At 41.1% G+C, this 25,585-nt stretch overlaps 1 protein-coding gene across 3 annotated transcripts in view; it reads right to left on the reverse strand.

Moving 5' to 3' along the window:
• The window catches only part of TRIM44 (tripartite motif containing 44), a 138,525-nt gene that overhangs the window by 37,571 nt on the left and 75,369 nt on the right, over positions 1 to 25,585 (reverse strand). For all 3 annotated transcript variants that reach the window (XM_003412121.4, XM_064288269.1, XM_064288270.1), the window contains exon 4: positions 23,330 to 23,349. In XM_003412121.4, coding sequence (XP_003412169.2) covers positions 23,330 to 23,349 — 20 coding nt within the window. The remainder of the gene's footprint in view (positions 1 to 23,329; positions 23,350 to 25,585) is intronic.

Here is a 25,585-nt window from a genome sequence, read left to right on the forward strand (position 1 = left end):
GGAGAAGCCCTACATACCACATCCCCTCTCCTGCCTTTTTACTACAGCTGATTAGACTAGTCTGACCACCTAACTCAAGGACAGATAGATTTGCTGGGTTTTCCCTTGAGTCTGTGGTGAGGTCATGGTGAACCCCGGAGCAGGAAAAGCCTGTAGAGCTATAGTCAAAGTTGGTGGCAGGAAAAGCTGAAATTAAAAGGGAAAAGGAGACATGACAAGTAAACAGAGAAGACTGTTCTGCAGGAAGGAATGTGAAGCAGCAAGAAGAAAGAGACAAAGAAAAGAAAGGAGGCAGAAAGAGCAACCTCTGGTCCTCACCAATTCTCACTCCTATCTCCACCACAGACATACTTCCTTTGATTGGGTTCCATATCCTTTCCATAACCCCGTGTTCTGTGTTAGCTGAACCAGTTTGGGTGGATTTCTGTTTCCTTACAATCAGTCTCTGACTAATCCAATAAGAAACAAGAGACAGAGAACAGAGAAAAAGTAGGAGATGGTTAAAAGGAAACAATCTCTTTCAGGATGCACTGAGGGGGAAAAGAATCAATGAATACAACTTAAAAACTGAAAAGGCCCAAATTATAGCCGTCTCAAAATACATGTAAACAGATGACTTCTCTTACGTCCACGCTCTTTTTGAAACCAGAACGATAAATGTTGGGGAAGATTTCTTCTTACAAAATAAAGCACAATGCCAAAAAAGGACTTAAAAGGTGATTTGTTGTTGTTAGGTGCCATAGAGTTGGTTCTGACTCAGAGACCCCATGTGCAACAGATCAAAACACTGCCCTGTCCTGTGCCATCCTGACAGTCATTGCTATGTTTGAGCCCATTGTTGCAGCCATTGTGTCAATCCATCTCATTGAGGGCCTTCCTCTTTTTCACTGACCTTCTATTTTACCAAGCATAATGTCCTCTCCAGGGACTGGTCCCTCCTGATAACATGTTCAAAGTACGTGAGAATGAGTTTCACCATCCTTGCTTCTAAGGAGCATTATGGCTGTACTTCTTCGAAGACGAATTTGTTCATTCTTCTGGCAGTCCACTGCATATTCAATATTCTTTACCAACACCATAATTCAAAGGCATCAACTTTTCTTCAGTCTTCCTTATTCACTGTCCAGCTTTTGCATACGTATGACGCTATAGAAAATTGTATGGCTTGGGTCAGGTATACCTTAGTCCTCAAAGTGACATCTTTGCTTTTCAACACTTTAAAGAAGTTTTTTGCAGCAGATTTGCCCAATGCAATAAGTCATTTGATTTCTTGACTGCTGCTCCCATGGGTGTTAATTGTGGATCCAAGTAAAATGAAATCCTTGACAATTTCAGTGTTTTCTCCGTTTATCATGATGTTGCTTATTGGTCCAGTTTTGAGGATTTTGGTTTTATGTTGAGGTGTAATCCATACTGAAGGCTGCAGGTGATCTTCATCAGTAATAAGCGCTTCACGTCCTCTTTGCTTTCATCAAGAAAGGCTGTGCTATCTGCATATTGCAGTTGTTAATAAGTCTTCCTCCAATCCTGATGCTGTGCTCTTCCTTCTTTATATAGTCCAGCTTCTCAGATTATGTGCTCAGCATACAGATTGAATAAATATGGCGAAAGGGTACAACTCTGATGCATTTTAAACCATGCATCTAGTACATACTTTCCCCCTTGCGAACCACGGTTCAAAAATCCCCTTGCACCTGTCAGAGCTCACTACTATGACGTCCATTCTGCATCCTGCCACCAATCATCTTACTGTTTACAGCTCTGTTCAGGCAACTGGTATGAATGGGTCAGCATCTGTGAAACCTTCCCTGGTTCCCTAAGAAGAATTAGTCACTTTTTACTCTGTCTCCTATAACACTTAATACATTTCTCTATGTGATTCTCATACTGGTATATTGTAATCCTCTGCTCCTGAGTTTCATTTCTCAACTGAACTATAAGCGCCTTGAAAGCAGAGGCCATGGCTGATTCTTTACCTCTATTGTGCCTCAAACAGTGTCTGCCATACAAGCTTATGGGATAAATTCATGCCCATTAGCTCTGTCTTATGGAAGAGGTTCTGGAAACAATAATTAAGATTAAAAATTTTTTCTAAAACAAAGTAACTGGGGTTGCATCCATGTTCACAAATTAGTTCACCATTACAACTGAGTTAGCTTGTCATTTTAGTAAAAAAAAAAAAAAAAAGTACCAGTATCTTTGATGTCATGTCAGAATTAAGTACCTGCCAGTTAAAAACTTATAGTCCAAAACACTGTGTGTGATATGGAATGAGGGTGGAGGTTAAAAACACAACAACTATTAGTTACAACTCTCATCTTTGGGGAGCTCATAGTGTACAATAAATTTATTACTGAAAAGTCAAAGTAATCATTTAGCTGACATGGCAATCTAAAAAAGTATCAAACCTAGCATTTTAGCAGAAGTGGCTAAAATGCCAGGATACAGAGTTGGACTGAGTTTTTTGGAAATATAATTTATGGGTCAAGCTAGATACTGGTTGATGGTAACTCAACTTTTATAAACTACATCCTATGCAGCATGGCAAATAATGTCTCCTCTTTGATAATTGTACTTTCCTACTGGCAAAGCTGAGGAAGGCAGATAGAAAGCCATTGTAAGTGTGATATGATGTCGAAAGGATTCTGCTGAAGGTCACAGTGTCATTTATTCACCATCTTCTCCAGTTTCAAACAGGGAGAGTAGATACTTATGGAGCTACAACTGTGATCAAGGCACTACATCTGTTAATGGACAGCCAAGTAATTAAGGGTAGCACTGACCAAGACGGACTGCCATCTGAGGCTGAAGTAGATGCCTCCTACCACCTCCCGTACTAAATCAAATTCATCTGAACCCTAGAAAAGAAGCGACCTGATTTACTCATCTAGTCACTGATGGAAAGTTGGAACAAACACCTGTCTGGGCCCATCGGAGGCAACTCTTTCCCAGTCTGCTTACTGCCATGGAGAACAGAAGAACAAGGAAGGCTCACCCTGCCTGAGGTTAGGTGATCGAAGAAAGCAAAAGAGAAGAGAGAAAGATGCAGCCATGCTCTTTTCAGTGCAGTGATTAACTAACCGTACACAACAGAGAAGAGAGGCCAAATGACTGCCAGACTCTTGCCAGAGAGTTGCTCCTTTTCCCCTTGGAAAAAACAAGTAAGGAGTAAAAAGAGAGGCAGAAATATGCTCTTGAGGAGGAGGAAGAGTTAGCAGAAGTTTCTGATTCTGTGGAAATGCAGGGGTAGGAGAAAATAAGGGTTTCTCCCCAAAAAGACTCCTTAGGCTCACATCTGTGAAGATATTATCATTACGTGAAATATGTTGAAAGAAGCATATAAAGATGCCAGGATAACAAAATATGCTGGAAAAAAAATTGTGCACAAAGCTACATTAGTCCCATGACCTTGAGGTCCTTGTGTGTTCCCAAGACCACCACTTTGGAGATGAAGAATAAATTGTCTCCTTTTTGGAGTTACAACAGAGCCAAGGAGAAAGTGAGGGCTATGAAATAAGGCAAAGAACAAAGGCACACAACCGAAAGGGCTGAGATGAATGCAAAACAGGAGTAGCTATAACATCTTTCTCTCCAAACCAACCTTTCCTCCCAATGGCACCACCCCCTGACTCTGCTTTTTCTTCCAGGACAAAGACCTTGGAGGTAGAGGTGGAAAGAATTTCGGGGCCCATAGCAAACTCAGGCCTCTCATTTTACAAAGGTTCCAACACAAGGCCAGAGATGTTCAGTGACTCGTTTGAGTTTACACAGCTGAGTAGTAGCAGAGCTAGGCTTGGAGGCCAGAGCTCCCTTACTCATCAGATAGAGCACTCCCTAAGTTCTCCCCACACCCCTGTCTATGTTTTCCCCAAGTCCAGAACTTCAAAATCTTTCTTCTGAATCACTGCAACGGCCTTCTAATCTAATGGGCCTTTGGGACTCCTCTCCCTGTCCGAAATCACTCCTTAGTCTGGTCCAACAGTGATCCCCTGCTCTACTGGAGTGGGTTGCATGGTATGCCATTTTTCTTTTCCCTCTGTTGGTATGTCCCTCGTAGAGGTTGCTTTTACCCTTGGTCTTGGAATGAGGGATAAGGGAGCAGAGCTAAGCCAATCCATAACGAACATGAAGAATGTGAGAAATAAACATTTATTGTAAGCCACTGAGATTTCAGGGTCATTTGCATGCTCCAAGCACTTAGAAGGCAAACGATAGATGTTTTTACTGAATGAGTAAATCATCGTATTTAATTCTTATTTTAGACATTATTATCCCCATTTTAGAGATGAGAAAACCAAGGCCTAGAGAGTTTAAATCGTAGGCCTAAGATTATATAGCTAGTAGGTGGTAAAGCCGGAATTCAAATCCAGAACCTCTGACCCCAAAGGCCATATTCCATAAATCTGTGCATCACACTGATCCTGAGAACTCCTACAACTTCAAGAGTTTGAGGAAAAAAAAAAAAATTGGTTCTTAATTATGTATTATTATTGTCTGATTATGTTGTATATGATAATCTTGACTCTCCTCCATCACTTAGCCTTGGTTAAAAGCAACTTGAGGGCAAAGATAAAAACTTTCTCGCTGATTATGGCTGATTTTGGGCAAGACTTGACCCTTCTTTCTTCCAGTCCACAGGGGGTCAGAAATCTGGCTTGGGCACTCCTCACCTTGCCTCAAAGCTCGAGAGGCAAAGACTGAATTTTAAACAACTTTTAGGTGTGACAGAGACATAACCTTTGAAGAAGGAGGTCACTTTCTTTCTTCCCAGATGTCAGCCCTATCACTCAAAGCAGGGGAGGAAGAGAACGGCTGTGTAGAAAGATTGCTTTAAAGATGAGGAAACAGTCAGGCCTCAGTTGGAAAAGTAGGAGTCAGCACAAAAAGTCTGTTTATTTTGGGAAATGTCTCAGGACGATAAATGTGATTTCACACTCAGCTCTTCCAGACAGCAGCCTGCACCACCCGCAGCTTAGAGAGGCAGCCATTCTCTGATCTCATTGTGTCCAAGGTACATGAGTCTGAAGCTAAGAGGGCAGCCACTGTCGTGCAAGCATCTCTCTCTGCAAGCCACTTGCCAAGACCTGGGAAAAGAGCACTGCCCATGCTTCTCCAGGAGCTCTCCTGCCACAGCCCTGATGGCACAGTTTACTTCCCACCCCGAACTCTCCTAGCAGCAGTCCTTTCCTTCTCTGAAGGCTCAAACAGAGCAGACACAGCAACTGAGTCTGCTTTAAACAAAAAGAGAAAAGAAACCAGCCTTGAATAGCTAGATTATAACTCATCTTTTGATCTGACATGCATGAGAGAACTTTCCTTTATTTGTTTCAGGGCAAGCCAACAGTGGTGATTTGAGAAGGCTGCAGAGAGAGGTAGGTTAAGAACTGCTTGCAGCTAGATGGCTTTGGTAAAACCCTGGCCCTATCATTTACTAGATGTGTGATGCTGGCCAAATTATTTTATCTTTCTATGTTTGATTTTCCTCATCTGGAAAATGGGGATGATAATTATCTACCCTCATGGGGTTTTTGTGAGGATTAAATGGAATAATGTCATGTAACACTTTTAGAACAGTGCCTGGCATGTAGTAAGCCCTCAATGAGTGTTAGCTGTATGGCCAGGATCATTATCATCTAAGGAATGGCCAGAGGTTCATGAGTCCTAGTCAGTCAATCACCAAGTCTGGAAAAGTATCACACATGTATATACCCAGAAAATATTATGACAAACCAAACTGTATGTTATGGAGACAAAGAAAAATCAAACACAGATGCTGCCATTCCACAGCTCACAGACTGTTGGTGTGATACAGCATATACATAATCACAAAACAGAGAAAAAAGGTTAAGTCCAAACATGAACTATAAAGACTGGAGGATCAAAGAAGGATTCATGGAAGAAGCAGCAAGTTAGCCATAGAAGGCAAGGCAGGAGTTGTACAGGTAACAAAATTCGGGGAGCTGAGTCTCCATAATAAGGAGCATTAGAGTGGGTAGCAACAGAAGCTGCTGCAGAAGGCACAGCTGGGACACTGGCCATCAGCGTTACACTGGATCCGGAATGATGTTTCCATGAGGCCTGTAAGGAAGCTAAGACTGTCCCCTGTCCTCTTTACTCACCTGAGGATTATTATAATACCAAAAAAACCAAACCCACTGCCATCAAGTTGATTCTGACTCATAATGACCCTATAGATAGCTTCCCTTTAACTAAGGTAATATTAGCATGCCTCTCTTTCATGCCGCTGAAAGATTATCACTAACAAAGCTTCACGTCCCTGGCCAACACTCATGTATAAAGTGCTTAGGACTTATTAGGCACTTAGTAAGTATTCAGTAAATGGATTCTATTAGAATTTTACTAATTATTATTATTACCATCACAGGAAACCAGTTATTTTTTCCTCCATTTATTATTTTGACATGGGATTAACATTTGTAACCTGACTCACTTCAGAAAGGGCCAAAATGGAGGCAGGAAGGCATGATTCTTTTAGCCCCATATCCTAGTGCCACTGTTTCATTTACTGAAACTCTTGGTACTACAATCTGTCTCAGCCACCATGTTGTCTCCAGAAGCAGATTAACCATCCCTTCCCTCATCCCCTCCCTTCAACCTAGGATAGAAACAGCAGTAGGTTTGGTCCTAAGACTAGTCTAACTCTTCCTCTTCATGAAGAAACCATCTCCCATGAAACAACAGCATACTCATGATTAGATTTTACTTATTTGCTAAGAACTTCACTGCTCTGTGCCACAACTGTCAACACAACTTACAGCACTCGACCTTTTACCATATTACCTGTCGGCTTCTATTGAGAAAGAAGTGTTTTGGTACAAACGACTACATTGGTCAGAGGATAAACAAGGAGGCTCCTTAAATGAAGTATGGGGAGAAGAGGGTTGTGACTACTAAGACCACCACACAGGCTAAGTGGCTAGGGGCAGAAGATAGCAAAGAGTATGAATCTCTGCACACATAGGCCATGAGTCGGAATCGACTAGACACCAACTAATAACAACATGAATCTCTGAAAGGAATTCTGTCTATCTGGGGGTTACAATGCTCAAAACAGGAGGGCCAGATCCTTTGGATCAATTTTGGCAATTGCGTGGGAAAAGGCTTTCTCATTCTAAACAACATTAGTGTAGCTCTGGTTTGAGTAACGACAAACAGCATTACTCACTTATGTAAACACAATCTGGCATGTTCTGAGAAACAAAACAACATTGTCTGCAAGTAACCAAGAGAAAACTTTCCTATCATTATGGTACCCCAAACAGTAGTCCTGACTAACTGAACTGTCCCTAAAACTAATATTACTTGGTTCTTAGCAAAAATTATGATGTATAAACATTATTTCTTATACTCATTTGGGAGCCATATGGCTTGGGCAAGTTTTTCTTTGGGCCTGGATTTCAGGAAGAATGAGAGGGTATAGGTTTAGGATTCTAACATTGCCAGAGTAGAGTCTCTGGCAAGCTGTAAGTGTATAGAGCAGCAGAGAAACATGGAAGAAATGGATTTGCACACATTCCCTACCTCAAGTGCTGTCCTTGAGGAGAAACGGGCTCTGAAAGTCATATACATGCTTTCTCTTCCATGTATGTAACATCTTGCTCTTTTCAAAGGACCCATACACACTTTCTCATTTAATCCCCCTAAAATTCTATCTTCTTATTGCAATTTTGTGGATAACAAAAACAGAATCACAAATAACTTCCAAAGTTCATAAGGTGATTGAGAATGTGATCAAGTGAACCTAGGGTTTTCCTACTGCAGACAAGAGCTCTCTTCACAACTTAGAAAATGTAGTTTGCATTAAGTATTTATTCATTCAAAAATCAACTGAATGCCTATTATGTTCTTGGCAATGAAAATACAGTGGTGAAAAAGACAAAGTTTTTACCCTGGTGACACTTTTTTTTTAGTGATGAAGAAAGAAAGAAAGAAAACAAGAAGTTAAAAAATACACTCCCATGTAGTGTCAAGCACATGCAGAAAAACCAAAGCAACTAAGGGATTAAGGTCTAAGAGATTAATATTTAAGCAGAGGCCTGGATAAAGTGAGAGGGTGAGTCGCGTGAAGATCTGGGAAAGGGCATTCCAGGCAGAAGGGAACACAAGGGCAAAGGCCCTAAGGAACTCCATGTATGCATGAAGAAGAGTAAGAAAGCAGTGTGGCTGAAGTCAGCAATGGTGTGCGGGCAAGTATGAGGATGGAGAGATAGGCAGGAGTCACATCTTATATGATTTTATGGGCTCCCCTGTCCCTAAGTTATTCTGAAGCAAATTCTAGACATGATATGATTCATGTTGGAGTATTTGAATGGAAGAACTACATAATCTTCCTCGTATCCTAAAAGATAACTCTGGTTCCTATGTGAAGAATGGAACAGGGGAGGAGAGGAAGGAGAGATGCATAAGAACGGCAACAGACGGAAGGCAGGATAACTCTTGGACCAAGATGCTGTGTGGAGGTGAGGGAAGTCCTTGGATTTGATATATACTTGAGGGTAAATCTGGCAGGATTTGCTGATTAATTGGATACTGAAGGTGAAGAAAAGAGAGGTGTTAAGGGTAACTCATAGGTTACTGGCCTGAGACACGATGATGACATTTGCTGAGAAGGAGAAGTCAGGGATAGAAGAGTGTTAGGCAGAGAGGAAAAAACAAAAGTTATATTTTGAACAGAAGTAGCAATGAGAACAAAGGCACGGGATGCAGAACTAGAAGGCCTTACTTCAAGTTTTGACTCTTGTCACATATATTTACAGCTGGGTAACCTTGGACAAGTCACTGACCTGCATTCAATTTCCTCATCCACAATATGGAGACAGCAAAAAATCACCTCTCAGGGTTGTTAGAATAAGAAAATGTTTATGTACACACTGTAAATTGTAAAGGTGTTAGGGTCAAGATCAATTTTCTTGTTTCCTTTGTTATTTCAGGTAATGTTTGTTTAGATGACTCATATTTAAACCTCAGGTTGTAAATACAATTATGTCTTAAAACATATTATAAAAAGACTTAATTTTATATCATCCAATCCTCTTTTACTTGTTCAGTGCTTTATACTTTTAAAGGACATAGACCATTCATTTGTATTTCTTACATAGTATTTTTTTTATATCATTCACATATACAGATTAAAAAAAAAAAAAAAAACTCGTTGCTGTCGAGTAGATTCTGACTCATAGCAACCCTACAGGACAAAGTAGAACTGCCATACAGGGTTTCCAAGGAGCAGTTGGTGGATCTGAACTGCCGACCTTTTGCTTGGCAGCTGAGCTCTTAATCACTGCACCACCAGGGGTCCTACATAAAGAGGATACTATTGTCCCTAGATGACAGAGAGGCCCTTCAGAAATCCTGACATCTGGTCTCACTGTATACCTCTCTTGCCTGAAGTCTAAATACTGTGATTCTGGTGTATAATCCATTTGGCATTATGGCCTGCTCGTATCAGGGAAATTTATGACATAGAATGCTGAGCACTTCCATGATCATTAGTGAAAAAGTAATGGAACTATTCCTTTGATGCAGTAGTTAACAGTCTGCAAAATACTTTTAAATATATTATTTTCTTGGCTCCTCCCTATAGGTGAAAAGCATGTGAAAACTATCAGATGTGAAAGATAATGTCATGAGACAAAACTTAACCCTACTATAATACTGACTTAAAGCTAGAAAAAATGTCATTGTTTTACATTGTTTTGTATTTAGTAAAGTACGTTTTCATTGACTGATTGATTCACTCATTAATTCAACGAGTATTTAAGGATCTACTCAGTATTAAGCAATGTGCAGGGTGCCTGGTATACAGTGGTATGCAGTCAATTTTTAAAAATCTCCCAGTGATCCTTTCTAGGACTTCTTTTCCAAGAAATGTGGATCAGTTTCATTATCTACACTCCTGATAGCTACATTTCCAATTGTGTTGGAAATAAATTATATCAAGATTAGAGAAACAGTTCAGGAGTCTCAGTTATTTTAAGCAGATTACAGTAAGATTTCAAACTGAAGAGATACGGACTTGTACTATATTGTCTTACATTCCTTCCACTCTTTCTCTGGATCCTGTCCCAACATCTGGTGGAGAATGTGTAGCACTGCCCAATGCTGAAGAACACTGTTCTAAAGATTATTCATGTATCATGGGTTAAAAGAGTCTTATGTTCAGTAAGTTTGGGAATGCTTGGTTAAACAAAATAGAACAAGTTTCACTATCACAGGGCTGCTCACAGCCTTTATTATACTCCAGTACTTGTGGAACGGCAAGAGACAGGTAAAATACGCAGCACTTTCCAAGCATATTAGACCACGGAGCCTTAGTTTAGGAGAGCGACCCAAACAACTAGCGTCTGACATGATAGGCCTGAGAAACTCTGCACTGGGGGATTGTTTGCTACTGGTAACTATACATGACACGCATCTGTTTAGTAGGCTGCTCAGTCTTTAAGTTTGCAGAGTTGAGCGGCACAGAACAGATGTATGCCCCTGAAATATGAAGAAGAAACCATTCACTATATGGTAGGCGTCAAGCCAGAATTGCATCTAGCTTGCTTTCTACTGTAGCTCCAACATCTAGCACGGCCTGGCATAGAGGAGACACCTGATAAAACTTGTTAAATAAATGGATAAAGGAGAGAATCTTGCAAAAATGACAAGAGGGTCATGGAGATTTCAGAATGAGTAGCCACACTGCTTTTCTGTCTCCAGTGATTTCAATTTCCATATCTAGACTTTTAGACAGTGCTTAATTAATTTTCTTAGAACAAAAGACTGAGAATTATTCCAACAGCCTTTTGTATCATGACCCTGCACTAATCTAATAAGAGAGAGGTCACATTGCTCTTTGCTGAGGAACGGCACATTAATGAGATCTCCTTGAAATAATCCCATCTCTATTATGCAGGCAAAATTACATTTCCCAGTATAATTATTGTGTCAGTCGAGCTCCCAAATTTTGATATTGTTTCATTTACAAAGGTAACATCAACTTACTAGTTTGTCAAACTTCTGGAAAATTGAGGGGAAGCTCACAGTTTTACGTATCAATCTACACCATACTCTTATCCTATCTTCTGCATGTCTTCCTACTAGCCAAAGGACTGGAAAAGTTTTATTTTCTATACTAGCTATTAAAAGAAGGACCAATGGGTCTCTTTAAAAGGTATCTTTAAACTATATACCACCAACATTCTTCAATCCCTACTTGAGATTTTAGAATGTAAGTTCTTTGAAGGCAAGGGCCTTGAACATTTTGTTCACAACTATATCCCTAGCACTAAAGACAATGCCTGGAACAAAGTAAACACTGCTGAATGAATACCATGCCTCCCCTCCCAATGAGACTCCCTGTTTTAAAGGAAACCAATCAATCTCTCTTTTTCTCTCTTTCTGGCTTTCTCTCTCTCACATACACATACACATACACACACTGATATATATAGGGAAGTCTTATTATACACAATGACATTTTCTTCCATGAAAAATACATATATCATGGGAGTTTGGTTAAAACAAAATGAGAGGAGGGGATAGCGTCTTTGCGTTATGTAATGTTACCAAGCCATCTCCTCCTCCAAGACTTGATCCACCCTGAGCTACAGAACTAGGTCAGGAAGGAATGAGGATTCACAGTGACTCGTATGATCAGGGCTGAGGATGTAGGGCTAATCTTGAGTTATAAGCCCGACAGGACTCAAAAGCACAAGAGGACATTCTCCATCCAATATTATTCATTATTTTTTTGTTTTGTAGCTTACCTTATTTTACCAGAAAGATGTTATTTTCCTTTTTATTATAAACTATTTAAAACAACTTATTTTGTTTTAATTTGAAACCATGATATCCCTACAGAGTAGTATAGGTTCTATTTTATAAATGCAAATCAATAAGATTCAATACATTGGCTTACTAGCTCTGTAATCTTGGGCAAGAGGCTGAACATCTCTGAGTCTGATGTGTGAATAACAAAGCACCTTCCTCCTAGGATGTTGTGAGGACTAAATGAGATAGATAATCCATGTGGTGTGCTTAGCTACTTTCATTACTACAATCTCAGAGGAGTTGATGAACATACAGCCACAATGCTCAAATACTTAAGAAGTTCATCAACTCTGTAAGTCCTCCTTTTATTTTCTTTCTGATAAGCCACTCTTCTCCATTCCATCCACCAAAGTAGAAACTTCACAATGGGTATGCTTTGTGGCTCCTACTTTCTCCCCAAGCATGAACTCTTCTCGCAGAGTTTAGACAGCATTTCTGGATTGCTTCTGGCTGGGCAGTATCCTTTAAGTGGACTCATTCATCTGGTCCCCTGTATTTCTTTTCACGGGCTATGTATGCAACATCCCTCTGTTTCTCATGTGGTTCCTTGAGAAGACTTGGCTGGCTGGGGGACTCAATCCTTCATTTTAGTTTATCAAAAATTCCTAACCAGAAGGGATGAGCACCGAATGCTAGGGGCATGCTGGGCAGGAGCATCTGTGCCCTGCCTTTTCATCTATGCAGCTTGTCGGTAACTGCCAAGTTTTCCCTCCTGTAACAATTATCCCTCCATTTCTCTCCCCACCCCATCCCACCCCCAGTTAATTATCAGTTCTAGAATTAAACTGCTTGCCTCTCCTAGCGTTGCCATGACAACAATTGGCCTGCACCTGCCACTGGGTGAACAGTGGCTCTTTGAGAAGAGGTGATGGCAGTTGCTGGCTCCACAAAAGCCAGGGAGAGTAAACTAATGTTTACCTGTCTGGGGAGAAAAGTTCCTGTTCATTCCACCTCAGGCACTTTTCTGGCAAGCCCCACCTCAACTCCCTTCTCAGACAAACTGCTTGTTGGCATTCAACAAAGAAAAGGAAAATCTTTTTCTGATAAAAATGCCAAATCCCTATTGGCTTGTCACAATCCCATCCATCAGCTTCACTTACTCCTTCGCAAGATATTGGAGTTTTTAAGTCTTCCATCGCCAGACAAAGGCAGTATGGTATACTGGTTGAAGCAGAGACTTTTAAGCCTCATATATTTGGGTTCGAATCTTGACTGAGTCACTTTCCAACTGTGGAGCCATGGCTTAGTCACATACCCTCTTATGCCTTCAATTTTCTCATAAGCAAAAAGGGGGATTAGAATATCTATACCTCACAGAATTGTTTTACACCTTTAAAGACCTAATATATGTAGATCTAGCTCACACTTAATGTTCAACACATAGGCAGGTATCACCATTACTGTTATTTAGCTGCTAACCTTGGACAACCCTGAAAGTAAGAACAAAGTCAGTAGCTCGGTTAGTTTTAACTGGTCCTTGTCTGAGTGACAGTATCTGTGCAGGTGGGACACAATGACACAGTGCCCAACAGCATCTAGACCAAGAACAGCAGCCAGGAAAAGCTAAGACATGCTTCTCTCCCTGCCTTCACTGCAATTCTGTCAGCTCCTCCCGCTCTGTACTGTTTTTCTCATGCTGAATCTCATTTTCCTGTAAATAGAACTGATGGAACCAGAGGGTAAGGAGACATGTACTCACCAAGGAAACAAAATGCTTCTCCGTTTTACAACTACACTGCAACCCAGAGGGAACAATTCACAGGGGTGATAAGGAGTGGGGGGAATGAGGCATTTGTATAGGAAAGTGTCTTTCTTCCCTGAAGCCCCTCCTTGTCTTGGGTAAGAAAGTATTTCTTTTGTGAACCGGCAATCACTCATGTCTAGGTCCCAGGTCTAAACAAGTACAGGCACGTGAATATCCACCCTTGGCAAGGACCTTACCATTTAGGGTACCCTGGTTTTATCTCAGCCTTTGACTACCTTTCTTAAAGTTCTGAAGGCACCTTCCTGCAACTCTAATTTTAAGGAAACTTACATGCATTGATTCTCAACTTTATACCATCTTGAAAAAACAAACAAACAAACAAACCACCAGCTTGTGCTCCTGGCATCTGTTATTGATGCCTGCTGCAGGTCTCTGGGTAAAGAGGTGGATGCAGTTCAGACAAATAGAGCTTACAAAGAAAAGGAAGGACCCCTTGGAAGCTGTTGGGAAAACGGAATTATCGACCTCTTGCCTGCCTCTCACTGGGAGAAAGCAAGAATATGCATGAGACCAAGAGGTTTCTCCTAAAATGAAAAAGAGCCACTAACAACAATTTGACAGTTTTGCTATTGCTGCCCACAGGTTAGGGGTACAGCACCAAGGACGTCATATTTATTCTTAAAACGTAGGCTGAAGTTTCGTCACTTCCAAAAACCTCTTATGCTTAATGCCAGCCTAAATGGCTATAAAGACAAATGATGAAGAAAACACCTACACTCCAGCCAGACTCTTTAGAGGGACCAGAGTGGCATGCTTTCACATCCATTTAATTCTTTGACTAGTTTTAAGTAAATCATCTACAGCCTTAAATCTTACGGGGGAAATGCTGGCGCTTTAGTATTTTTCTCCATTAATTTAGAAGGAACTAGAAAACTGCCTTCTCAACTTGATTCTAAGTTAGAGGAAGGCAGGAACTGTCAAAACAGGATACAAATCAAATGTACAATTTCCTTCTACAATTATTTTATTTGAGTTGCTTGTTTTGCCACCTAAAAGGAGACTACTTTCAACGCTTCATAGCATATTTGTCCTTCAAGTGTAAAAAGATGTGCTACTTTCATGAGGAAACTGAGGCATAAAAAAAGCAAACCCTTTTCCCATAACAAATCATGGAATGTGACTAGAAGAAGAAGCCCACAAAACTCAGAAGTCTGTCCATTTCTTATATAAATGGGGCGACGCTGCAGTCCAGAGGTAAAGTTCAACAGGATATGGTATGAACCTTTGGTTCACGGCATACAAGGCCCTCCGCAAAATGGACTCAACCCACCTTTTAGCCTCATCTGCTGCCACAGTCCAGTCACACAGTTACTCCCCATAAGTACATATGTTTTTACTCCCCTGAGCTTTTTATACGTGCTGGTCTCTTTGCTTGGGTTGCCTTTTTATCCTTTCCATCTACAAAAGCCTGCCCCTACCCATTCTTCAATGTCCAGAACAAATGTTATCTTTTCTGATTCCCTATTTGTAGTTATATCCTACGCTATATCTAACAACTTTATTATAAAGAGTCAGTATAGTGCAGTGGTTAAGAGTCCACAATCCAGAGTCAGACTACTTATGAATGCCAGCTTTACCACTTTTTAGCTATGTGACCTTATGTAGGCATAACCTTTCTTCAATTGTTTTCTCAACTCATACGAGAAGTGAAGATAAGGTACTAACCACTTATTAGGACAGTCCTGAGAAATAAACAGGATAATATATGTAAATGTTTAAAGTATTTTCTAGCACACAGTTGGTACTCAATAAATGCTTATTCATAATAACTTACAATTATATTGCACTTAAATGTGAAATTATAATTGCTTACTTAGCTCTCCCTTTTAAACCAGACTTTGAGATCTTTAAATGGAGAAATAATCATCTTCATATCCCTTAGGCCTAGCATAGGGCCTGGGGTGCAGTAGGTGTTCAAAAATAATTGCTAAACAAATCAAAAAAATAATTTCTTTACACTACCATGAGATTCTATCTCACTCCAACAAGGGTGGCATTAATCCAAAAAACACAAAATGATAAATGTTGGAGAGGCTGTGGAGAGACTAGAACACTTTATACAATGCTGGTGGGAATGTAAAACGGTACAACCACTTTGGAAATCAATTTGGCGCTTCCTTAAAAAACTAGAAATAGAATTACCATATGATCCGGCAATCCTGCTCCTTGGAAAATATCCTAGAGAATTAAGAGCCTTTACAGAAACAGACATATGCACACCCATGTTCACTGCAGCACTGTTAACAATAGAAAAAAGATGGAAGCAACCAAGGTGCCCATCAATGGATGAATGGATAAATAAATAATGGTATATTCACACAATGGAATATTATGCATCGATGAAGAACAATGATGAATCCATGAAACATTTCATAACATGCAGGAATCTGGGAGGCATTATGCTGAGTGAAATTAGTTGCAAAAGGACAAATATTGTATGAGATCACTATTATAGTAACTGGAGAAACAGTTTAAACAGAGAGGAAAATATTCTTTGATGGTTACGAGAGCGGGGAGGGAGGAAGTAAGGGAGAGGAGTTTTCACTAATAGTAGATAAGAATTGTTTTAGGTGAAGGGAAAGACAATATAGGCGAGGTCACCACAACTGGACTAAACTAAAAGCTAAGAAGCTTCCTGAATAAACTGAATGCTTCAAAGTCCAGGGTAGCCGGGGTGGTGGTTTGGGGACCACAGTTTCAGGGGACATCTAAGTCAATAATAAACACAACATAGGCATAATAAAATCTACTAAGAAAATATTCTGCAACCCACTTTGGAGAGTGGCTTCTGGGGTCTTGAACGCTAGCAAGTGGCCATCTAAGATGCATCAATGGGTCTCAACCCACCTGGATCAAAGGAGAATGAAGAACACCAAGGACACAAGGTGATTATAAGCCCAAGAGACAGAAAAGACCACATAAACCAGAGACTACATCAGCCTGAGACCAGAAGAACTAGATGGTGCCTGGCTACAACCAATGACTGCCCTGAGAGGGAACACAACAGAGAACCCCTGAGGCAGCAGGAGAGCAGTGAGATGCAGACCCCAAATTCTCATAAAAAGACCAGATTTAATGGTCTGACTGAGACTAGAAGGACCCCACAGGTCATGGACCCCAGATCTTCTGTTAGCCGAAGACAGGAACCATTCCCAAAGTGAACTCTTCAGACTGGGATTGGACTAGACTATGGGATATAAAATGATACTGGTGAATAGTGAGCTTCTTGGATCAAGCAGACACATGAGACTATGTGGGCATCTCCTGTCTAGAAGGGAGATGAGAGGGCAGAGGGGGTCAGAAGCTGGCCTAATGGACATGAAAATAGAGGGATAGAGGGTGGAGGGAAGGAGTGTGCTGACTCATTAGGGGGAGAACAATTAGGAGTACACAGCAAAAAAAAAAAAAATTTTTTTTTTCAAGGCGTATATAAATTTTTGTATGAAAGACTGACTCAATTTGTAAACTTTCAATTAAAGCACAACAAAAATTTAAAATAATAATTTCTTTGCAATCTTTCCTGCTTTAGAGATTAGGGAACAGAGCTCCTAGGGGCAAATGTTATCCTGATAATCTCTAAAGTCAAATATAGAAACAAGGTTAGCCTGCCAAGCAACATAACTATTGCACTGAATGGCAAATGAAAATTGATTAGAGTAGAAGCACAGCAGGAAGAGGGCCTGGACAGCACTTTACATGCTGGCCTTTTTCCTTGGCATTACGAAACCAGGAAAGGCAGGCACATGTATGTTGGAATGCTGGCTGCTCCTTGCCAGCATTTCCAGTGTTAGGCAGAGGCAAGAGGCTAGAGGCACCTCAGCTGAATTTTTCAGTTGTAAATGGATTCTCTGGTTATACACCAACATGCACAAAAGAAAATAAAGTTGTGACTTTCACAGGCAAATATCTGAAAATCAATTACTTTAGCAAGGCGGCTTGCTTTTGTTACAGACAGGCAGCATAATGCCTACACTGCTTCATCCTTCATCTAGTTGAAGTAGGGGATAAACAATCCACGTCAGCCTGGGAAAACGAAGAACAGCTCAGGCTCCACAACAGGGAAAGGTGACAGTTAAGGGGCTCTATTTTTTTATGCCGAAGTTGAACTTAGATGTTGGAATCCCACTCTGCATAATAAGCAGCCTTGAAAGCTCCACTCCATTTCACAAGTATCAGAGCCATTTCTAGCTAAACCAAAACCAAACCCGTTGCCATCAAGTCAACTCTGACTCACAGTGACCCTATAGGACAGAGTACAACTGCCCCACAGGGTTTCCAAGACTGAAATCTTAATGGAGGCAGGCTGCCACATCTTTCTCCCATTGAGCAGGTGGTGAGTTCAAACCACTGACCTTTCGATTAGCAGCCCAGCACTTAACCACTGTGCCAACAGGGTTCCTGGCTTCCAGTTAAAAACCAAAAAACCAAACCCACTGCCATCGAGTCATTTCCAACTCATAGCGACCCTATATGACAGAGTAGAACTGCCCCATGCAGTTTCCAAGGACTGCCTGGTAGATTCAAACTGCAGACCTTTGGGTTAGCAGCTGTAGCTCTTAACCACTACACCACCAGGGCTTCCAGTTAAGCCTCATTAAATGAAGATAATGCAACAACCAAACCATGATTTGCAATCAGAGGACAGACAAGAGAAACCTTAGTGCATCACTGACTTAGTCCTCTCTCTCTCTACTAGCAAGGTGATAAGAAATGCCATATCTAAGAACATCCGGTTATTATTTTAGAGGAGGAAAAACACTACCTAGTATACAGATAATTTTTAAAGAATCAAAATTGAGATTAAAAAAAAATTACCAAATTTCAGAATCTATAGGCAGATTTTTTTTCACCCCGTATTTGATACAAGACTGGCATTCTTCCTCAAAATTATATCCCCCAAAACCAGCTATGTGGGGGGCGGGGGAGAAGGCTAGTAGTTACAAAAAAAAAAAAAAAAAGTAGTTACAGGGAAATAAAAACAGAGTACAAAGAGGTTAAATGACTTGCCCAAGGTCACACAGTCAGTCACAGGCAGAACCAAGCATAGGATCTACATCTGCTGACTCCTGTTCAGCTCTGGCTCCTTGAGAACATGCTTCCCATTTGATCACTGAATCAGCAGGGGCCAGATTCACACTGATCTTTCTCAGCAGGAGCTTTCTGCTTGAATAAGAGCCAGCTTTGAGATGAGAAATTCTGTAGACGTCCCAAGTATGGCTGTTACTATTAGAAAGCCATTTTCCTCTTACTAAAAAAAAAAAAATTGCAGAATACCTCAAAGGCAAATCAAAATTTAACATTGATCTTGCTCCTTCTCCTTTGAGCACAAGAGTTTAAAGGTCTTTCCCTTTCCGGCTTCCTCCCACTACAGAATAGTTTTCAAGGCAGCAGATCCACTGCCACCCCCTCTCCCTGAATATATATTCTTTCTCAGCAGGCTCTGGAAGGGGTGGAGAAGAAGCCAATCTGTGATGGAGTCAACACAAGATCTCCCATAATAGCATAGAGAAGACAGAAAATTGCTGCCAAAAGTGTAAATTGCTTTTTTTGCTTGGAAAAAAAAAAAAATCCCTCTGGGTTTCAAAGGCACCCTCTTAAAAGATGACTCCACAGCGGTTAAGAGCCTTCTTCTACGTATTAGGACTTTTTTCCTCCACGTCCTCTGAGAATCCTTACTGTCTATAAACTCTCAGAAGGAGAGGCAATAGGCAGCTATTCTGTGGGGTCAAAGGACATCTTGCTTTGCTGCCTCCCAGTGATTCTAAAAGCACCTCTTCTGCTGCTGACCCTCAGAGGACATTATGTGAGGATAAAGAAATACCTCTTTATAATGACAGAGGCTCAGGAGAGAAGAAACAGCTTCCAGAAAATAGAGGCCACAGGAATTCAATGTCAAAGGAAGTAAGAACACCTATGTTACCGGAACAAGACCAAAGTGATCCTCTGAGGATTATGCGTGAATCCTCTTGGCTTTCCTACGTGGTCACAGAGAGAAGTGTGCTGGTCCTGGGGGTAGTCCAAACGGTGATTGAGGGCATGGGCTCTGAAGCCTGACGAGATTCAAGCCCCTAGCTCTGCCACTTAATAGCTGTGTTGTCTAGGGCAAGTTAATCTCTTGGGGCATTAATTTCCTCGCTCCACAAATGGGATAATTACTACATCGTAAGGTTTACATGGGGATTCAATGAGTGCATATAAAGCACTTTGTACATAGCAAACTTTCAATAAATGGTAGCTTTTCAATTACTGCTAATTAGCAGGACAACTGCACAGTAAGATTTGGGGCAAAGGATAGATATGACCAAAAGCATAATATTTGGCCATCTCATGTCAAACAGCTTAGGAAGTCAAAACTGAAAAGAGAAAAGAAGGCAGGGAAACTCCAGCTGGTAAGAAAGGAGAAAAACATATACAGAAAAATATGTTTCAATAGGAGAGGAATGTTTCTTTGTTATTGCCACTGGGGAGACTGGTTGGTATCCAACTCTCCCTGGACTTTTGTGCAGACAAGGGGGAAGTGGCTGTGTGGAAAGAATGCTAGCAAAGGAGATCCAGGTATAATAATACAGACTGGAACGTAGGGTCTACAGATTCATTTCTCTTCCATCTCCTGTGCAGGGAGACCCACACTTCCTACCTGCCTCCATTTCACATCAAGCCCTCGTTTAATACTGTCAGCAATACAGGAGCCTCTGGAACAAAATTCTGTTTGGCTTGTTGAGATGGTAAAGTGTATATCATAAGAGAAATTTCAGATCAAAGGCACTCTGCTCTGGTGTTAATTAGAAGAAACTGAGCCAAATGATAGTTCAACACAAACAAACCAAATGGAACCAACAAATAATGAATTTAAAGACTAAAAAGAAAACTTGACTCCTCTCTTTCTGCTGAACTGGAACGTTCTCTTCAAATGCTCATTGTACCCCCGTGCCAAAAAAAAAAAAGGTTCTGTCATGTCCCAGTCCAACAGAATCCCTGCGGACATCCATGGCAGCCTTGCTTAACGGAGACAGCTTGACACCTTGGTTGCTAGTAAAGAAACTGTGCATCACCTCTCTCTTGTCAAAATGACATGAAGGCATCGGCAATTAAACTCTAAAGCCAGTATCTTACACTGTACAGTATCTTTGAAGGGAGTTAATCTCTTTATAAGATCCTTGTATTCTTCTAATCAAGTGACTCTGGCATGTGGTCATAAAGACGATTGTGTTCATCCCATTACAACTGCTGAGGTATGTCCTTTATATCACAGTCTTATTTGAGCTCTCTTCCTGGGAAAGAAGGAGGTCCAGGGCTGTGAGTGCCCTGGATTTTAGGGAGCTAGAGATTTTTTTAGAGATAGTACTGAGGAGCCCTGGTACTGCAGCAGTTAAACATTCAGCGGCTAACTGAAAGATTGACGGTTTGAACCCATCAGCCACTCTGTGGGAGAAAGATGTGGCAGTCTGCTTCCATAAAGATTTACAGCCTTGGAAACCCTATGGGGCAGTTATTTCTACTCTGCTCTATAGAGCTGCCATGAGTCGGAATCGGCTCAATAGCAATGGGTTTGGTTTTGGCTTTAGAGCTAGTATTAAGAGTCAAAGAGGTGATATGCTAGGGAGATAATTTGAAGAGTGTGTCTTAACCAAAGGTCTGTGCAAAATGGTGAACTTGGTCAATAACAAGAAAAGATGTAGGCTTAAGCTCTCGTTATCACTAGCCTAGTTGAACTACTCCCCCAGGCTTTAGTCTTGACCCACCTCCAATTCATTTTTTTTCATTCTGCAGGCAAGGGAGGCTTCTAAAATGCAAATCTTCTCAGGTTAATTCCATCCAAAATTCTTTAATTGCTTCCCACTGCCTTCAGGATAGAGCTTAAATTTCCTTAAGGAGGCCTATAAGGCCCTAAATGATTTGGGCTCTGTGCTTTCTTTCCTCCACTTTTCTCTGGCCAGTCTGGAGCTTTTAAACAAGTTGTTCCCTCTACCTGGAACAATCCTATTCCTGCTCCTCCTTCCCTGCCTTCTCATATTTCAGACCTTTGTTTATATATAACCTTTTTTGGTAAGCCTTCCTTTATCCTCCAAGACTGACAGAGAAGCCCTTCCCAAAGCAGCCTGAACTTCCATCATCATTGCACTGCCTCCACAGTATTAGTTCCCAGTTACACACTAGTCCCTTTCATTAGACAAGGACAGGAACCATGTTTATCTCTGTTACCAATGTATATGCAGTGTATAGCACAGTGCCTGACACACAGAGGATGATCATAATAAATATATTTTAAATGGATAAAGGAAGGGAGGGAGGAAAAGAAGGAGAGAGAGGAGAGAAGGAACTGAACCATAACACAGAGGGAGCCTGTTCCTGAGTGTGGCTGGAAGATGGAGTTTGAAGGGATTGCCTGAGGCTCTACAGGTTTAAAGCAGAGTGCCTGTGGCCTTAGCCACAGTAGACAAGGAGCTGAGTAGGTCCTTGCAGTTCTAGAGTAGAGGCTGAGAACCACAGTTCCCAAAAGGGGGAAGTGCCAGGAGATGCAGATGTGGGATAACATATGGCACTAAGAAGGGGCTCAGGATGAAAAGAAAAGGAACTGTATTTATTGCTTTGTAAATAAAACCAAAAAAACCCCACTGTGGTTCTGACTCACAGTGACCCTATAGGACAAAGTGGAACTGCCCCACATAAAACCAAAGAAGGGTCAAATCCTGGCTTCGGTAAGGTGACCTTGGACAATTCATTTAATTTCTTTCAATAAGGGCTTGAACTAATGATTTTCACAATGAGTTCTGAGGAACCCTAGGTTTCCACAGTAGCCCCTCCTGGTCTATTATGAGGAAGAAAGAAGGTTCACAAGCAAATGCAGCCCCCAACTTTAACTAGGGGAAAACAGTTTTATACATTGGGCTTCTACTTAAAGTCCATTTTTTGAAAAAGTGTGCTTCTGCTAAAAAGACATTTGAATAGCAATGGCCTGGATGACCTCTCTGATACCTCCTCGCATTAACGCTCCTTTCTTCCATGTGACAGATGGGACCCATCTGGACATTGCATTTTACTTGGCACAAATGCCCCTCAATTGTGTTGATGGCACAGCTATAGCATTTCCTAAAGCTGGTTCTCACTGCTTGAGCAGAATGACAGGGAAAGTAAGTAAAATGAAGTTCAAGACCACTGCAAAGTTAGGCAATAATGAAATGGACTTTTAAATTCCATCCAACTGTGGTGATACAGAAGCTCAAAGGAGCATTTTTCCCCTAAACAAAGTTTTGTATACCTATGACCTAGGATTCACTGAATAGGTGTCTTAGGTGAGACACAAAGATGTTATAGGTCAGAAATAGAGAATACTGGCTCTAGAGCCCATTAAAAAGGGCAATCCAATTGTAATCAAGGAAGAATAATGAAGTTTATCTAGTCAGTCCAGCTGATAGCCTAATTACCATTCAAATGTAGTGTCTGCTCTTCTTAACAAGGTAGTCTGACTGTGCCAAAGAATAAAGCAAAGTTACTGTCATTTCATTCTTTAAAGTCTACTTTTATCTGAAGGAAACTGGCAGGAAATAACTTAGATGGGAAGGGAGATGGGAGTCTTACAAAAAAAGATCTTCAAAGCCCTGGCTTAAGAAGGAGATCCCTTGTCTGTGCTGTGCCTTGGCTGTCCATATTTCATGAGGCATTAAAAGGTCACAAATGTCACACTACTTCAATTCTGAGGACAGACAAGCAGCAAAAATGTGATCTTACCTGGGTCCTTCCTCGTCACCCTGAAAGACAAACAGAAAAAAACAACATTAAAATCAGGATCTGGTAGAGACCAATTTAGATTTCTTTGTTTTCCCCCTCCTTTCCCAACCTGAAAGCAAGGCTTGTGGATTTATTGCAGCAGAGACAGACCTGTAGATGTCTAAGGACTATGACGAGGGCTAATATAACCAACTCTATGTTCAAACTGTCCAGCAGAGATGAATTGATAATTTGCCCTTGCAAGCAGAGAAGTAAAGGCACAGGCCTAAAAAAAAAAAAAAAACAAAAAAACTAGGAGGCCTAAATAACAGCCTTGCCTTTTTATTTGTATGGCCAGCCGCATTTAGTTCTAAGCAAACAGAGAGCCCAAAATAGCAGCAGGTTTTAGGCAAAAGCTGACCAGCTCAAAAGCATCCAGCTGTTTTCTTCAAAGACTCACTTCTGCCTGGGTCTAGCATTCCACTCTCCCGCCCCCCCCCCCCCCCGCCCGCCCAACACAGAAACTCTAATACATGGCACACTGTGGTGGAAACGGCACTGAACTCAGACTCAAGGAAATTGGGATTCTAGGCCAAATTATGCTACTTATTAGCTATCTGCCCTTGGGCAAGCTAATTAATTAATCTGTACCTTGCTTGGTCTTCTCTTCTGTAAAAGGGTAGTTCTGGCATTTGATGGCCCATATCATTCTTCAGCCAAGCAATGGTTTTCTCCTCACTCACTTTTTTGTGAAAACGTGTGAGGGTTATTTTTGCAGGTAGTACATTCTCTCAACCTTTGTCAGTGATCACAGCAGATTCCTGAGCCTCTTTCTGTGACCAAACAAGACTTTTCAGAAGGCTCTCAAGCCTTTTCTAGGGCCTTCACTCAACCTTTTGTTAACAGAGCATCTTTTACATCCTGTCTCTTTAGCCATTCGGGATTGGTTTCAATAGAGAATATATCCCCTGGCTGCTGATAACTCCCCAGAGAATTAATTAATCAATTTATTTTTAGTTTCTACTGGTATAAAGGAAAATGAGTTCTGGAGTCAGACACTCTGGGTTCAAATCCTGGTTCCATCACTTGTGTGCTGTGCTACCCTGATTGAGTTACTCTGTCTCTCTTAACTTCAATTTCCTAATTTGTAAAATGGGATAATCATTCCTGCATCATAGAATAAAAAAAATGAAGATTAAATGAAATAACGTATATAAATGTCAAGCACAGTAACTGAGACATAGGATGCACTTATTAAAGGTTATTTATCAACATCAGTAGCAATTCAGTATGATTTATTGATAGCTGCTGTTGAGTCGACTCTGACTCACGGCGACCCTATGTACACCAGAACAAAACATCGTCTAGTCCTGTGTTATCCTCACAGTTGCCAGCATGCTCAAGTCCATCATTGTAGCCATTGAGCTAATCCATCCCATCGAGGGTCTCCTTTGCCCACACTGGGCCTCTGCTTCACCAAACATGATGTCCTCCTCCAGCGACTGATCCCTCCTGATGACATGTCCAAAACGACCAAGTCAGATTGTGTTCTGCTGTGATTGTAAGGTTTTCACTGGCTAATTTTTCAAAGTGGACTACCAGGCCTTTCTTTCTAGTCTGTCTTAGTGTGGAAGCTCCACCGAAACCTGTTCACCATGGGTGACCCTGTTGGTATTTGAAATACCAGTGGCATAGCTTCCAGTATCATAGCAACATGCAAGCCACCACAGTATGACAAACTGACAGACAGGTGGTGGACGATTTATTGAGAAGTTACTATATGTAAGGGCTGAGATGAAAATAATAAATAACCCATAACAACATAACTTTCTAGGAAGACAGAAAATGAACTATGACTAAATGCATTAAGGGTTCCACCAAAGCCATGATCAGAATGTTTTGAGAGTCAAAGAGAAGGACGAATGTTGTCTGGAGAGGGTTCAGGGAGAGGGTGACATTTATATAGGCACTTGAGGCATGATTAGGATTTTCCCAAGCTGACAACAGAGAAGGTGGGAAGGATACTAGACGAGCAAGAGTAAGGACACAAAATTTTTTTTAAAAGCAATGTTTGTTCAAGAAACTTTGAGTTCTGTGAAACTAGAGAAACAGGTTGTGTATGGCTTGGACAGGGGACGTGTGTATGGGGGTCTGGAGTCAGGATCGGGGGTGGAAGTATGAATGGTAAAGAGATTGCCAGCGCACAAACCTGTAAAGAACAGCTGCGGCCAGGAAGGTGATTTAAATCAGATTACACACTGGAGGCTGAATAAGGGC

The sequence above is a fragment of the Loxodonta africana genome, chromosome 7 (genome assembly GCF_030014295.1).
Source record: "Loxodonta africana isolate mLoxAfr1 chromosome 7, mLoxAfr1.hap2, whole genome shotgun sequence".
Taxonomy (NCBI): Eukaryota; Metazoa; Chordata; class Mammalia; order Proboscidea; family Elephantidae; genus Loxodonta; species Loxodonta africana.